General features: G+C 41.4%; 1 protein-coding gene across 3 annotated transcripts in view; it reads right to left on the bottom strand.

Moving 5' to 3' along the window:
* The window catches only part of LOC144502910 (acyl-CoA dehydrogenase family member 10-like), a 64318-nt gene that overhangs the window by 12397 nt on the left and 34023 nt on the right, over positions 1 to 17898 (bottom strand). For all 3 annotated transcript variants that reach the window (XM_078227324.1, XM_078227322.1, XM_078227323.1), the window contains 6 exons: positions 14821 to 14994; positions 13166 to 13557; positions 11417 to 11557; positions 11163 to 11300; positions 6948 to 7038; positions 2330 to 2488 (listed from right to left, as the gene is read on the bottom strand). In XM_078227324.1, coding sequence (XP_078083450.1) covers positions 2330 to 2488; positions 6948 to 7038; positions 11163 to 11300; positions 11417 to 11557; positions 13166 to 13557; positions 14821 to 14994 — 1095 coding nt within the window. The remainder of the gene's footprint in view (positions 1 to 2329; positions 2489 to 6947; positions 7039 to 11162; positions 11301 to 11416; positions 11558 to 13165; positions 13558 to 14820; positions 14995 to 17898) is intronic.

The following is a 17898-nucleotide window of genomic DNA, read 5'->3' as shown; positions in this document are numbered from 1 at the left end:
TCTGCTCAGCGACTCTGCGTTGTCGTGTGTCGTGAAGGCTGCCTTGGAGAACGCTTACCCGAAGATCAGAGGCCGAATGCCTGTGACTGCTGAAGTGTTCCCCAACAGGAAGAGATTGCCTGGTGATTGTCGAGCGGTGTTCATTCATCTGTTGTCGTAGCGTCTGCATGGTCTCCCCAATGTACCATGCCTCGGGACATCCTTTCCTGCAGCGTATCAGGTAGACAATGTTGGCCGAGTTGCAAGTGTACGTACCGTGTACCTGGTGGATGGTGTTCTCACGTGAGAACCATTATTTTGTAAATTGAGTTTGTGTCTTTATATGCCCTGTTTGTGAACAGAACTCCCACTCACCTGACGGAGGAGCAGCGCTCCGAAAGCTAGTGACTTGTGCTATCAAAGGACTTTAACCTGATGTTGTGAGACTTATTACTGTGTTTACCAACCCTCCCGTCAGTGATAACAGTTTCTCTATATTTACTCTATCAAATTCCCTCAAGTGGTTGAAGGTGGCAAATGAAGTGCGTCACTGTGAAGAATTGCTTCACCTTCAAGAGAAAACTGATTCTTTCATCATGTCCTACAGCGAGACACCAACAATCTGGCGACAGCACAACAGGAAACCCTTGGTTGCTTTACTTTCTTTGTTAGATGGAAGGAACTGTGCAGAGTGAACAATACTGAAGGCAATTAAGTTTTGTGAATTTTATGTTTACCAAGGTAATGGATGTCAGTGCTAGGAAGTGGAACATTTTCCTATTTCAAGAGCACAATATCAGCCACAAGCACCCTCAGACCAAAGACAACAAACTTAGAGAATAAATTCTCCTCCACTTTGTTCCAACCTTAATAAAGCACCACTTCTAACTCAGTGTGACACTTTCCTACATTTACACCAACCTGTGCTTTCCCTAAACAAGATTGCATATTTACATCACGTTAGGGGCATTTTAGAATCTTGGAACACGTTGACAAGGAACCAAGTTAAGATTAAGTCAACTTATTTGACAGAACTCTTACAACCAATGGACAAAGAGAATTTCTAACACTGCTTCACCCAAGATATCCACCATACCAGAACCAATTGTGTCACCTTCTACATCCTCCAAATGTAATCTTTTTTCCAGGGTTATCTCCAAGCTCAAACACTGCTCCTGAGAATTAGGAGCAGAAGTAGGCCATTTGGCCCATCGAGTCTGCTCTGCCAATCAATGACATCATGATTGATCTGACATGATCATCCTCAACTCCACTTTTCCACCTATCTCCATAACCCTTGATTCCCTTACTGATTAAAAATCCATCTAGCACAGCCTTGAACATACTTAATGCCCCAGCCTCCACTGCTCTCTATGGTAAAGAATTCCACAGATTCGCTATCCTCTGAGAGAAGAAATTTCTCCTCATCTCTGTCTTAAATGGGCAAACTCTTACTCTGAGATCATGCCCTCTGGTCCTAGACTCTCCCACAAGGGGAAACAATCTCTCAGCCTCTACCCTATCAAGCCACCTGAGAATCCTATATGTCTCAATATGTTTGCCTCTCATTCTTCTAAATGCCAATGAGTACAGGCCCAACCTACTCAACCTCTCCTTATAAGGAAATCTCTCTATACCCGGGATCAACCTAGTGAACCTTCTCTGGACTGCATCCAATGGCAGTATATTTTTCAGTAAGAAGTCTCACAACACCAGGTTAAAGTCCAACAGATTTATTTGGTATCACAAGCTTTCGGAGCGCTGCCCCTTCATCAGGTGAGTCACCAAATAAACCTGTTGGACTTTAACCTGGTGTTGTGAGACTTCTTACTGTGCCCACCCCAGTCCAATGCCGACATCTCTACAACATCAGTCTACTTTTCTTTAGATAAGGAGACCAAAACTGTTCACAGTATTCCTCGCATGGTCTAACTAGAGCTTGTATAGGTTTAGCAAGACTTCCCCATTTTTATACCCCATTCTCTTTGAAATAAAGGCCAACATTCCATTTGCCTTTCCTATTACTTGCTGAATTTGCAGGCTAGCTTTTTGTGATGTATGCACAAGGACCCCAAATCCTTCTGTGCCGCAATCTTTTTCCATTTAAATAATATTCAACTCCTTTATTCTTCCTACCAAAGTGCATAAATTCACATTTTCCTACATTATATTCCATCTGCCAAGTTTTTGCTCACTCACTTAACCTGTCTATATCCCTCTGTAGACTCCTTGTGCCATCCTCTCCACTTCCCTACCCACCTATTTTGTGTCATCCGTCCACACAGGTCTCTCAATTGTATAACACACTTTTACCTCATGCAGGTGTCCTGCCAATAACAGCTTGCCTCACCTGGAGGATCTTCCATCCCATAAACAGAGAGGGGTCGGATAACGTTAATCCCTGGTGTATCCATAGGAACCAGAATCATGGATTGTTGTCTGTGGCGATGAGCTTCGGGATCCGTCTTTCCCATAAACACGCAGAGTTTGCAGCGAGGATCCATTGCACCTGTCAAAACACACAATCTAGGTACAATGACGCTCAAGAGCAAAGAATCACGGGTGGCTGTCATGATGCTGTCAGAGTAAGAATCATGTAACAGTGACCATGCTGCTCACATTAATTCAGTTCTAACGCATGTATAATTTCCTTCTTAGTTCTGGTCTCCATGCCACAACAGCACTGTGTTAAGTTGACCAGAAAACTCAAGCTTAATAGCTATGGCCAAAGAAGAGACCATTTAAATAGGTCCTGAGGAACATCAATGATCGATAGGATGCAGTACACAGCATAGACAAGATATCCCAACATATTACTTTGAGTCAGCGTAACAATCCCAGCTAATGTAATGACTGGACAGTCAGGTCCCAAAGTGAAATCCTGCCTCAATAGTTTGTAGCTTTTATTTTTTTGTTTAGAGATGTGGCTGAACAGTGTTGCAGGGCTGCTGATTAGCTTAACAAAAGAATAAAACCTTTATTAAACAATAAAATATTAACTATAATACAATACTCCTTCACCTCACCTATATCTTTACAAATGTACACAGATTTGTAAGGATAACACAAGTTACGAAATGGATGTTATACTTAAATGTTCCCAGAAAGTACATAGTCCATGTAACCAGCACGCCAACTGTGGTTAGGAACACCACGCTCTGAAACCATGTGACAGATGCCAGCCAAAAGAACTTCTGCGGATTTCATATCAAAATCCCCCAGATGCTTATCACACTTTGAGCCAACTGGTTTCACTTGAACTCTTGACTTCACGCAAGTGTTTTCAAACTCCACTCTTGAAGAACATGCTTGGAATCTTCCCCCAAACCGCTCGTTCTCTCGGATGCCTTCCCTGGTGATCCACCTCAAGGCTTTCAATCTCTTTTTGGTATTCCTCTGGCTTGGATTGCCACATGCATTCAAGCTTCCACACAATCTCTCAGGAAACCAGGCATGCCAACAGCACACTACTACTTCATAGGCAGAATCGAGGTGTCACCAAACTTTTGATTTAGCTCAGATGTCTGGCTTCTCACCTTGCAAACTTTAAATCTGGTTCTTGCAGCTGTCTTTTTAATGCAGAGCACTTTCTCTGCTCTTTACTTGAATTCTCCTGAACTGGACCTTGTTCAACTTGTTCTTTGTTCCTTTAACTTAACTGTCTCCCCGAGACATATTTTTTATCCCAACCCCTTTTTTTCTAGGATTTGTTTAGTTCTTTTGGGAAGTCTGCTCCCTGCAACTCCCTTGTCCTGTCCAGCTTCTCCTGGCTCTAGCTTACAGTTAACTGCAAAGTTCTTCCTGTCCTAGGGAAGCCCCTGGTTCCCAAGCACCAGCCTAGTTTTCTTTTAAACCCTGTTTGCTTTCACATCCTAAACCCTAATTACGAAGCATACATCAAAAACAAACTGTAGCTATCAATCCTTTCAAATACAGGAACACAAAATTGAACTTACTTAAAGCTATAAGCGGCAGCACAGTGGTTAGCACTGCTGCCTCACAGCGCCAGGGATTCAGGTTCGATTCTGGCCTCGGGTCACAGTCTGTGTGGAGTTTGCATGTTCTCCCTGTGTCTGCGTGGATTTCCTCTGGGTGCTCCGGTTTCCTCTCACACTCCAAAGATGTGTGGGTTAGGTGGATTGGCCAAGATAAACTGCCCCTTAGTGTCAGGGGGACTAGGAGGGTAAATATGTGGGGTTACAGGGATAGGGCCTGGGTGGGATTGTTGTCAGTGCAGGCTCGATGGGCCAAATGGCCTCCTTCTGCACTGCAGATTCTCTGATTCTATGACTCTATGGCTATACCTATTTCGAATACCCACAAATACAAATACAGATTATTTAAAACTACCTCTGTTTCCTTGCAATCAGGAGATTAGTAACACATTGTTTAAAAGTAAAAATAAATAAAAAACACATTGTCATGAAAGATTAGGGCGCCAGTAAAATAAAAGTATTGTTTTGTGCAAAAGTGGAATTAAAACTGCCATGTATATTTTTAACCATGTCTGGGCAGGAAATAAGATGTTCTTTGAGATTGATATGTTTTTGTAGTCAAAGGCCCATGGTGAGGAAGCAGCACACAGGTGCTGGAGGACTGCTGAAGAAGCTATAACCCAAGAGAGAGAGAGACATCCATTTTTCAGAAAACAGCTCAGCTAGACATGAGGTGCTGAATTTGTTTGTGCAAAAGATCATTTTCTGCGTGGAACCAAAGACCATTCCCAAGTCCCGGACACTTAAGCTGTATGATGTGGTAGTCACTGGCTAGATTTGACTAATAGATGTAAAGTAAAGTGAAGTTTATTTATTAGTCACAAGTATGCTTACATTCACACTGTTACTGTGAAAATCCCCTAGTTGCCACACTCCGGCTCCTGTTCGGGCACACTGAGGGAGAATTTAGCACAGCCAATTCACCTAACCTGCACATCTTTGGACTGTGGGGGGAAATTGGAGCACCCAGAGGAAACCCACGCAGACACAGGAAGAACATGCAAACTCCACACAGACTTGAAGCTTCCCAAGCTGGGAATCGAACCCGGGTCCCTGGCGCTGTGAAGCAGCAGTGCTAACCACTGTGCCACCCCTATATGGGTGTTGTTTGGGAAATGGACGGACCTCAGTAGAGTTCAGGATTACAGGGAAAATGGATGCTTTTGGGTTTATAGTCTGTGAGGGGCTGAGGGCTTACTGTTAAAGTTTAAAGTTTATTTATTACTGTCACAAGTAGGCTTACATTTACACTGCAATGAAGTTACTGTGAAAATCCCCTAGTCGCCACACTCTGGCGCCTGTTTGGGTACTGAGGGAGAATTTAACATGGCCAATTCACCTAACCTGCACATCTTTGGACTGTGTGAGGAAACCAGAGCACCCGGAGGAAATCCACACAGACACAGGGAGAATGCGTAGACTCTGGACAGATAGTGACCAAAGTCCAAAATCAAATCTGGGTCCCTGGCGCCGTGAGGCAGCTGTGCTAACCACTGTGTCACCGTAATTTTCTGTGGTATAAGATTATTTCTTTCTATTGTGTTATTATTTTTCTTCTACTTTAATAAATACTTTTATTGTTGTTTAAAGAAAGAGGGGTTTGAGTTCTTACTGTTTTGGCAAATGTTTCTCATTAATAATAAAAAAAACACTACGGGAAACCAGTGTTTCAGGTTGGAACACTCGTGCACATAAAATCACCAGGATTTTGTAACAAGATGAAGAACTTATCTATTCATTTGGAGTAATAAGTGTTTGTAAAAGTCTATTTAGGATAGTTAAGACACAAATACAAATTCAAACCACAGCTGACTGGTATAATCAAAGATCTCGAGTTCTCGACAAGCATAATGGCGTGAATAATCTTTTTTTAAAAACTTTTCTTACATAACATCTAACTTTTAAAATATCCTTCCATGGGATGAGGCCATTTCAGGCAAGGCCAGCATTTGTTGCCCATCCCAAGCTGCCCCTGAGAAAGTGGCGGCGAGCCGCCTTCTTGAACTCTTGCAGTCAATCTGGTTTAAGAACAGCTACAGTGTTGTTCAGAAGGGACTTCCAGGATTGTGATCCAGTGACACCGAAGGAACGACAATATGGTTCCAGACCAACATTGTGTGTTACTTGGAGGGAGGCTTGCAGGTGGCGGCGCTCCCATGCGTCTGCTGCCCTTGTCCTTCTAAGTGGTAAAGTTCGTGAGTTTGAAAAGCAGCCTTGATGAGTTGCTGCAGTGCATCTTGCGGATGGTGCACACTGCTGCCACTGTGCGTCGGTGATGGAGGAAGTGAATGTTTAAGGTGGTGGATGGGATACTGATGGAGTGAGCTGCTTTGTCCTAAATATTTCTATCATACCTTTCCGTGACACTGCCATTCAATAACATATGCAGTATATTTTTACATCTTTTCAAACCTGGTTTTCTAAGTTATTCAGTTCTCATTCTTTATAAATTAACTGGGTTAGATCACGAATGCCGTACTCAATATTGGCTAGTAAGCTATAAAAATTAGATGCCTGCATAAAAAAAGGTGCAGAGAAGAACAACAAGATTAATACCAAGTGTAAAGCTGATGAACAATGAGGAAGAAAGAGAAGCTTTAGTTTAAGAAAGGAGGTGATTAAAGCATTTCTGAAAATGTACATAAGTAGTATGGATAGTGTAAACCCAAACAAATGCTTCAAAATATGTCGAGAGAGTAAAAATAATAGAAACAGCTGAAATCAGGAGAAAGACCTTTAGTTCAGAGTAAATATGTAAAACATTGGGGTTATTTATGTAATATTTAACATAGGTAAATGCCACAATGGGTGACAGAAGGATGAATTTGGATTGGCAAAATTGCCTTTTCTCATCCAAACTTTTGCTTCATTTCAAAATTTAGATCCAAGAAATAAATGGAGAGTGTACTAATCTCACCCCAGCTTATCATTATTCCTATCCAATCACGTGCAAATTTGCTTGATCTTTCTTACCTGATGTCCACCATTTGTGGCCATTGAGGACATAAACGTCTCCCTCTTCGACAATTGAAGCTTCAATGTTTGTGGCATCTGAAGATGCAACCTGCGCATTGCATGGAAGAACAGCAAGGTAAAATGGATTAATGCTTGGAATGTGATAGTCACTGTAACCTTCTCGTTTCAGAATCTACAACATTAGCAGCTGCTGAAACTATACCATCTCTGTAGCCACTTCTTGTCAGACTCTAGGATGAAAACCATCTGGTCCAGGGGATTTTTCAACCTTTAATTCTAATAGTTTTCCCAGTACCTTCTCCCTAGTGATTGTTCCTCCCTCCCTTGAATGCAAAATTCAATTATGATCACTGTTATCTAGAGGCTCCTTTACTATAACGTCATTATTAAACCTGCCTCATTGTACACTACTAAAATCTAGAATAGCCTGTTCTCTGGTTGGCTCTAGAATGTGCTGCTCTAAGAAACTGCCCCAGAAAACTCTATGAACTAATCTTCCAGTCTACCTTTTTAGATCCAATTCATCCAATCTATGTATAGATTATCATGTGGAGATGCCGGCGTTGGACTGGGGTAAACACAGTAAGAAGTTTAACAACACCAGGTTAAAGTCCAACAGGTTTATTTGGTAGCAAAAGCCACACCCATTATCATCACCCATGACTATTGTTTTACCTTCCTTACAAGCCCCCAATATTTTTTTGTGTATACTTCATCCTACAGTGAAGTTTGTTGGAGACTTACAAGCTATTTCCACAAAGTGACTTCTTACTGTCACAAACAAAGTGTATCTGCTCTCTTGCTGGCTTTAATCAGCATGTTTTGAATGGAAAGAGTTGTGTTTTTCTTATCCTTGGAGTGTGTATTCCAATTAAATAATTCAGCAGCAAGCTTTTGTGAGTTTAAAATAAAAAAAGATTATTTATTCTCTCACACTCACCCTGAATAAATGCAATATCACACACATGCACACATAGACAAGGTTTGTTACAGTTAAAGATCATGCAATCTGACACTCTACAGTTATCTCTGTCTTTGCTCTATTATCTCTGGTTTCCAAGTGCCAGGCCTGGGTTTTCTGAATAGATTTGATGATTTAAAGTTGAATTGAGGGTCTTGTAAATTGAAGGGTTCACAGATTGTGAGGTTTCTTGTAGTCAAATAACTAGGAGGTTCGTTCTCAGGCAAAGTTCCACATTCAGTTTGGGAATGAGAAGTGTGGGTCTGTGAAAAGTATCTTAAATTTAAATATAGAGTTGTTAAAGTGAACTGGGAAAATAGATTAAAAGGTAGGATAATAAAAAAAGTAGGCAGATATTTAAAGAGATATTTCAAAATTCTCAGCAAAGATATATTACTTTAAGAAAGAAATACTCTATGAGAAGGATGCACCATCGATGACCAATTAAGAAAATTAACGATAGTATCAAATTGAAAGAAATACCTTCCAATACTGCGAAGATTAGTGGTAGGTCAAAAGAGTGGGCGGATTTTAAAAACCAACAAAGAATGAGGGAGAAATTCGAGCAGGAGAGAAAAACAGCTATAAGCATACAAACAGATATCAAAAGTTTCTATATAAGTGTAACCCCCTGCTGACAACTATATGCTCTGACCAGCTGAGTTAAGTAAAACTGTACCTGGGATGTGCTTGATGTTATAAGGGGCTACTATGTAAATGTTCAATTAACAGGATCTTGAGTTCTTAGCGGTTGTTGTTGAGCTAGGTTAAATTTCCTATTTACCAATAAATGTCAGTACAGGCGTGAATGAAAAGGATTAGTGTATGCAGTTGCAATCTAGAGTAATAACCTATTAATAATAGCGCGGTACCTCCTAAAATGGTTAAGTATGTAAACCTTATAATAAGAAAAGGTTCAGGACAACAATGCAAAAGGAATAACAAAAATAAATTTATTTTCTTGCATTGTTGCGTCTCATAAAACAGGTAAAGGGTCCCAAATTAAAGATTTTTCAATTAAACAGTTTCAACCCTGAGAAATGTTCAAAATATTACCAAACGCGTGGATTTATAAACGTTGGGGCCCATATGTTGGTGCACATATGAAGCACACACGCCCTCAACAACACGCTGCTGATACCGTTCAGTGTCTGATAGTATAGTCTCCAGTTACTCACGCAACCACGACACACACAGTCCAGAAGGGTCTGCGAGTGGGATGATGATGCAGCAGGAAAAGAAAATGCAGCAAGCTGTCCGTGTGGTGACGCAGGTCCAGTGCGCTGAAGTCTGTCCTCCTCGGCAGTGCTACTTAGCAAGTTAGCTTCAGCTAATCCTCGTTCTCTCCGTCTTCTCAGTGAAAACTATGCCCGGCATTTATAGCTGACTGTCCCTCACTGGCAGTTTCTAGCAGAAACGTCCACACTTGAGAGGACAAGACGATGCGCTTTACACTTTTTCTCAACAGTAATGAAAATAACAAACAGGACTAAACCTTGCTGCCTTTCACTTCAAACTGGAAAAAATGAGTTACTAAACTGCGACAAACACGAGCTTTAACTGCACAGTAATATTTGTGCCCATACTGTGAAGTATGTTAGTCTACAAATATTATTTGCCTCGATGTTAAAACTGGGTTTTTACCGCATGGAAACAGCTCCTCTTCCCCACGTGTGTCTCCCCACTGCAGCTTCCTCTCCCCCACGTGTGTCTCCCCACTGCAGCTTCCTCTCCCCCACGTGTGTCTCCCCACTGCAGCTTCCTCTGCCTCCCGCCGTTTTTCTTTTTCCCTCCCCCTAAGTAATCTGATTGGCTTAAAGTGCAGCTCTCTAGAAAACGGATTGGCTTAGCTTACATCACTCAAACAAACAGTATCTGTTCACAGTATTTGGCCCAGTAAACAGGATATTGAAACTCACAAGAAAACAAAGAACAATGGTGAATGTCTGTTTCATTAAATTTACCCATACTTCAAGAAAACACACTCTTTTCATTTTTTTTTTCATTTATCCTTTTTTTCAGGCCCCTACATAAGATTTAAAAAGAAAAAGCGTAACTGAAGTGAGCACGGTCTCTTAGAGGGTGAGACCAAGGAGTTAATAATGGGAAAGAAGGAAATAGCAGAATTGTTGAACAAATTTTCTGTGGTCTGTCTTCACTACAGAAGGCACAAAAAATATCCCAAGAATACTTGATTATCAAGAATACTTGATAATCAATAGGTTCAAAAGGAGGTAGGAACTTAAAACAATCACAATCACTCGGGAAAGGATACTGGAAAAAACTCTTTGAACCACTGGACCTGATGGCCTGAATTCTGGGGTCTTAAATAAAATGGCTGCAGATATAGTAGTGTGATTGGTTCTGATAATTCAAAGGCCCCTAGATTAAGGAAAGGTTCCAGTGCATTGGAAAATTGCAAATGTAACAAGGCAATAGCAGGTCATTTAGAGAAAATCATAATTCAGTCAGGCAGAGTTTTGTGTAAGGGAAGTCATATTTGACTAATTTATTAGAGCTAGATTTGTAGGTGTTTACAGCAGAGGAGGCTATTCGACCCATCATGTCCATGTCAGTCATCAAAGATCTGACTACACTAATCCCATTTTCCAGTGCTTTGCCTCTTGCCCTGGAGGTTATGGCAGCACAAGTGAATACCTAAATATTTAAATGTTACGAGAGTTTCTGACTTAACCAATCTTTCAGGGACTGGACACAGTTTAAAAGTTAGTCGTCTCCCATTTAAGACTGAGATGAGGAGAATTTGTTTTTCTCAGAGGGTTGTTAGTCTGTGGAATTAGTTTGTTTTAAGTAATTACAATACAAATCATAAATCATTGAATTGGTCCATTTTTGGTAGGATTTGGATATTAATTCTACCAACAGCTGCTACTCAGGCCTATTATTCTGCTAACAGAGGTGGTCAAAGGAAACAAACTATTTGCAGCTTTACTTTACTGAGTGAACCTCCTGCCAGTCTCATTATTGCAGTATTAAGGTGCAGACACATATTAATCTTGATCCAAAATTACACGTATTTCATTCATTCACGATGGTCCAGCATTGCTACAGCTGAGCTTGCATTTTGAACTTGAATGCACAAGGGGGACCAAAAGGTTTCAGTTAATACCAATTTATCCGTCAATGTACCCTGTATGTCTTGTTGAAATGAGTATGCTCCAAAGTAAACAAAATAATTCTGACCTTTGTTTTACGTGGGGGAGGAGCTACGGTCAGAGTCTGTGTTATACCTGGGGCTCAGTCATGGCAAAACATGACCGGATTTTCCCATCTAATAACGGCCGAAGCCATTGCTCCTTCTGTGTTTCAGTCCCATATTTCACCAGGATCTCCATGTTCCCTGTATCTGGTGCAGAACAGTTGAAAGCCTGTAAAACAGGGATCGTGGAATGACAACAAAACCTCATGTGCATGAATTTAATCAGGCCACGTCGCAAAAGCAAATAGATTCTTTATCACAATGATTCATTAATAATTATAGTACCTCAGGAGCATGCAGAGACCTCCCCATAACCTCACAAAGGTGAGCATACTCCAGATTTGTCAGCCCGGCTCCATATTTAATCCCAGGATCAGTTTTCAATGGTAAAAACAGGTTCCAGAGACCATTCGCTTTAGCTTCACACTGAAAATGCAAAATGCAATCATTTCACTTAGTCGCTATCTGCAGCAAATATTTTCAGGTCATTCTCATCCAAACATTGTCATCTCCTACCACGTACAACGATGAACAAAGGTCCTCAAAACAAAAAAAACTCACATCTGCCATCAAACCAGAGGCGGAATGACTTGCTGGAGTTCTGCTGGGAAGGTTTGACACGATGTGGAGATGCCGGCGTTGGACTGGGGTAAGCACAGTAAGCAGTCTCACAACACCAGGTTAAAGTCCAACAGGTTTATTTGGTAGCAAATACCATAAGCTTTCGGAGCAATGCTCCTTCGTCAGATGGAGTGGTCTCTGTTCTCCTATTATAACCCCCCCCCCAGATTCTACCTGCAGATGGGTTCCCCCCCCATTCTAAAGATGAAAACATGAAATGGTAAACAATGGTGAACATTCTGGCTAAATCTCTTCCCCATATGGCATAGCGATGTAGTTAGTGGACTATAATCGAGGGGCCTGTGTTCAAGTCCCACCACAGTAGATGATGAAATTTGAATTGAATAAAAATCTGGGATTCTCCAGCCTCGCTCACCCTAAAACTGGAGAATCCCGGCCCGAGGTCAATGGACCTTTGCGTGGTCCATCCCCTGCCCGCTACAATTCTCGTGGCAGGTAGAACGGGAGAATTCCCCCCCCCCCCTTGGAATCTGTCGATTGTCGTAAAAACCCATCTGGCTCACTCATGTCTTTTAGGAAATCTGCTGATCTCATCTGGTCATGTGACTCCAGATCTTAAATGCCTCTGAAATAGCTGAGCAAGCCACTCAACTGAAGGGAAACCAGGGATGGGCTCAGGAAACAGTGCCCAGAAAAAACTTTCAAAAGTCTGTTTAATCTCGCACTCCAAGCTCCTTTTTTAATCCTTCCATTTCAATATTTCCCTGATTTCTTTCGGGTTTCCACATATTGGGCCAATCAATAGCGAGTGAAAGGCCCAATCAAGCGACATCCCAGCTTGGTGCTGTTTGCTGCCATGTATTAGTTAAAGATCAGCCCACATTCCAATCTACAGAATGTTCTGAGACTGCATTGCTGAACTGAATGGAGCATCTCTCAGCTGTTTATGAAAATTGAAAGGGAAATTAAAATTATTGGAAGCATAGATCATATAGAATCCTACAGTGTAGAAGGAGGAGGCCATTCAGCCCATCGAGTCCGCACCAACCACAATCCCACCCAGGCCCCATCCGCATAACCCCATGCATTTACCCTAGCTAGTCCCCTGACACTAAGGGGCAATTTAGCATTCCTGATTCCTTAAGAATTTATTTTTCAAAACTGCCTCAAGTTAGAGAAAGTGTTTTAAAACCAAAATACTCCCTCTTGTATTCTCCTTTAGCTCAGTCTGTAACCCAAAATATCATCATTTTAGACTTATTTCTCTTCCATCCATACTTTACACCAAAGACGGAATAATTGCCCCCAAGTCATCCTTCTTAAAAGCTGTTTCTTGCCCAGACTAAATGATTTCAGAATGCAGAGATTCTGATGTGGTAGAAGGGTCTGTTTTGTTGGGACGATTAGAATTCAGGTACAGTTGAAGTGTCCTTCACAAAAGTTACAACATACCTTCAGTTCCTCCATTATAGGATTTGGAATCCATCGGTTTTCAGCCCTTTGGTGGTCCAGAAGTTCCTGCTCCTGGGGATAGATATGTTTATCCATGAACGCAGTCAACTTGAGGCGCAACTCTTGGACCGGGGCAGGCAGTCCATCAGGTGAGATAATTAAATGCCCTTTAGGGACTGACACCATTTGTCGAGAATTGTGATGAAGCGAAGAGGCTGTTGATGAACTCTGTCTGCTCCACGTGGAGTATTTTCTCACTGGAGGAGTTGGATTTTTCATCGGAATCGATTTGAATTTTTGGAATCCTTCCCTTACAGCAAACACCCAGGCCAACTCGGCTACTTCCTCAGTGAGTTTCCCAGCTGTTTCAGCTTTAGCGGAACTTGCCTGACCTAAACAGAACAATAACAAAAGGGAATGAGACCATGGAAGTGTGTACACCGAGTGACATGGGGCATTTGTGATCAACATTCCCATCTGGATTCCATAGAGTGGATCACAGATGTCCCTATTGGGCAAGCCTTTAATAGAATAAAAATATAAAGGCTATTGGAGTACTCATGTGCTGCCACTAGTTGTATCTATAGTATTTATTAAGTACTGTTGTCCATTATATTGAGAAACTATGCTGAAGACATTCAGGAACAGAAGATCATTTATTCATTTTGCTTCATCATTTAAGACATAAAACTACGAACTCAATTCATTGTTACGTCTCTCACCTGAATCAACATTTCCAGGTTCAAATTCCATTGCGTGACTTGAATACAGAATCTAGGCTGTTGGTACAGTACCACAATAAACTGCAATGTTGGTGCCATCTTTCAGCTGAAATACTAAATCAAAGTCCTGTTTGGGAACCTTACTGTGTGCAAAATGATCACTGGGGGATTAACGGGATAAGTGCGTGGGGTGGGGTTGAGCCTGGGTAAGATGCTCTTTTGGAGAGTCGGTGCGGACTCGATGGACTGAATGGCCTCCTTCTGCAGTGTAGAGATACTATGATTCTATAGTGAATGCTGAGTTATTGCAAACCTTTAAAAAGGAACTGGAAAGATTCTGAAGAATTTGATATCTCGCCACACTGAAAGTAGATGGGATGTTGTATAATGTGTCTCATAGTCACTGATATCTCCTGGAACTCAATTTGAGAGCAATTTCCCTTTTTTCCTGAATTACCTTAAAGTTATTTTGTTTTTACGGTTCTCTCAAGAGAATAGATAGCTGTTGATGTCAGGACTATTCAGGGTTGTGTTGCCTAGTTACAACATGGCTGAATGGGACAATCTTGATGGAGCATCTGCATACCTTTTCATGGACTTTCTAGTAGGTGTCATTAGATAGTGATGAGGAGAGTGAAAATCCTTACTTTCTTTCCCACGGTTAGTGGCTGCTGTCAGCTGTGGCATCACAGCTGACAGCAGCTACCATGGAACTTTTGTGGCTAGTGTGGCTGAATAATGATCTGTGCAGCTCAGTATAACATGTGGTGTATTTTTTACCTTTGAGCCATTGGTGACACTTCAGTCACTAGGGATCTGTATTACTCCTCCAAAACCAGACTGGACAAGGTTCAATAGTCCAGTTCTTCTTCATTTGCTCCCTAAAATGTCTGATATCCAGCCACAAACAGAAAACACTCTTAAGGCTCTCACCTTGTAGTGATCGTTTATAGATGCCCTGGAGTATGGCTGTGACTCGGAAAAAGGAGAAAGCAATATAGAAATTCCAATTTTCAACAGGATTAATTCCCATGTTGTCACAGTAAAGGGTAAGGTATTCCAAATCAGATGGGATTCCGAACTCAATCAAATCATGATTCTTCAACCCTACGGCAGAAAGGAAAAAGATATTACGTGGGTATACACTAAATTAAACAACCTCATGTCTTATGAAGAGAGATTGAGCAGTTTAGGCCTATACTCTCTAGAGTTTAGAAGAATGAGACGAGATGTCATTGAGGTATATAAGATGCTAAAAGGTATTGATGAAGTAGATGTAGAGGGGATATTTCCTCTTGTGGAGCAATCTAGAACAAGAGATCATAGATTTAGGATAAGGATAGCAGATTTAAAACAGAGATGAGGAGAAACTACTTCTCTGAAAGGGTCATGAATCTGTGAAATTTACTTCCCCAGACTGCAGTGGATGCCGGGACATTGAGTAAATTTGAGGAGATAGACAGATAGACAAATAGTAATGAGTTGAATGGTTATGGAGAACGAACAGGAAAGCGGAGCTAAGGCTGAAATGAGATCAGCCATGAATGTATTGAATGGTGGTGCAGGTTCGAGGGGCTGAATTGCCTACTCATGCTCCTAGTTCTTACATTCTCAAGATAGCTGCTGATAGATAGATTTGCAAAGAAATTACAGATTCAGTTAAATTTCAGTTTAAGGGGGAAAAACAAATATTTTGAAAAATATGTCAGGTGAATCTTGGATATATACAAATTAAATTGGGGATTCAGTTACAAACTCAAGCAACTGATGCATTAGTCATTTAATTTGGTCTGCTGAGTAACTTATATATCAGATGGATCCTGACAGCTTTGACATTTATATTATGGTAATTACAGAAAATAATGTTATGGACTGAAACCAAGATTTGCAGGTGGATTAATCTGCTGTAAATTGACAATGTAATGTATTACAAAATCATCAGGTCGCTGCTGTGCAAGAAGCTGAACACACTAATAAATATTAAACCTTAAAAACTCAACATTAAGCAAAACATTCCACCCACTACCGGTACCTGACAGACCCCAACTCAAGAATCTGAGCACTTCTCAGAATCAGAATCACAGAATGCTACAGTGCAGAAGAGGCCCTTCGGCCCATCGATTCTGCACCAAAGCATGAAATGTCCATCTAAACCCACTTGCCAGCACTTGGCCCACAGCCTTGAATGTTATGACGTGCCAAGTACTCATCCAGGTACCTTTTAAAGGATGTGAGGCATCCCGCTTCCACCACCCTGCCAGGCAGCGCAGTCCAGACTGTCACCACCTTGGCAAATAATTTTCACTCAGATAACACGTGTTAATAAATACGTACACCAGTAAAACTCCCAGTATGCACAGTTGTCTCAGTATCAGAAACACTTTGTTACAGTACATTTGTTGTTAACATTTTTTGTCATTAGTTCCTCCTGACCAAATGCTGAGGATCAACTATTTTCCATATGGGTGTTTCTTTATGCACCAGTATATAAACGTTATTTTATTGGACATTATTCTGGCATATCACATTAGAGTAGCAGTAAAAAATCCAAAGTAGCTTCTAACCTGGGACATGGACGTAATTGTTAGCAGCCCTACCCTTCGGCTGGAAGAGTAGACTGGTGGGAGAAACTGAAGGTAGCAATAAAAGTTTCAGGTGAAGAGGTGCAAGGATACCAAAAGTCTTTAAAGGACGATTGGATCAGTGACCACACTTGGGACCTTTTGGGGGGGGGGGGGGGGGAAGATACTTCATCAGAAATGACAGAAAAATAAAACAGGAAGCATTGCCTTCCATCAGGACTACGGAAATAAAGAGATGTGAAGAGGACTTCCCAAAGACAAGCAAGAATGGATAAACAAATAAGCACAAGAGACAGAAGGCACAGCTGCCCACAGTAACATGAGATCGCTGTCCCAAATTGGAAAGAATATTCCAGGCAGTAGGAAAGTAAGGACTGGATCAAAGACTGGGAGAGGTGGTACATTTATCGTTAAAGCTGAAGGCAAGTTAAAACAGCGGGCAGAACACTTCCAAGATGTCTTCGATGGACCTGACCAACCCAATCAAGTCAATCAGTATCTGACTGAGCTTCCAATACATTTAGTGAAGTTCACTGAAAATGAGGTGAAGAAAGGCAATTGCTGCACTCAAGAACCACAAATTTCCCGGTCTAGATATTACTAGGTACATGGTGTAAACAACTGTCAAGTGGCTACATCAGTGTGGCAACCAGGTCTGGGACTATAGCATTACTCCACAAGTCTGGAAAGATGGGCCAATTTTCTGCATCTTTTTAAAAAAAGGACCAAATGTGACAATAGGAGGAGAGTCACTCTGCTTTCAATACCATGTAAAGTATGCTGCCAAATGATCCTTAACTATATTCAAGACATAATGGATGATGAACCTTGAAAAGAATGGGCAGCTTTCAGACCAAGTCACTTTTGTGCCAAGCAGACTTTTACACTGTTGAGAATTGTCAAGAGTGCCAATCGGTCTGGCTATCAGCTGTTGTGATTTCAAGGCCTCTGCGTATGTCAGCCTTCATTTTGGAAAATGTTCTCTTTATATAGCAGTTTCAACTATTGAGAAGATCTATGGGAATCCAGGTGCTGTGAGAGGATAGGTGATCGTTACAGTGACTGGTTCCATGTGCTTGTTGTCAAGCAAGGTTGCAATCTTTCCCTTCTCCTTTCTGTTGTTTCCATTGACTAGTCAATAAGGGAATCAACCAAGGATAATCTTGCATTGAAATGATGGTCAGCCCACAGACCTGGACTTCGCGGATGACATTGCTGCCCTATCAGACAACATAACAGGGTATAAACAGCTCATCGACTCAATCAGCAGTCAGACTGAGAGGTTGGGTTTCATCATAAACACAAGGGCAGAGTTTTGTGTGTCCCAGCTGGGCGTGCCTGATCCAGAAGACTTAAAATAGCGTGTGATGAAGTTGAACATTATCTCACACTCACATGATTTTTCAGTTGGCAGGTGCAGATCAGCAGA

The sequence above is a fragment of the Mustelus asterias genome, chromosome 13 (assembly GCF_964213995.1).
Source record: "Mustelus asterias chromosome 13, sMusAst1.hap1.1, whole genome shotgun sequence".
NCBI classification, from domain to species: domain Eukaryota; kingdom Metazoa; phylum Chordata; class Chondrichthyes; order Carcharhiniformes; family Triakidae; genus Mustelus; species Mustelus asterias.
This window is presented reverse-complemented; position numbering and strand designations above follow the sequence as displayed.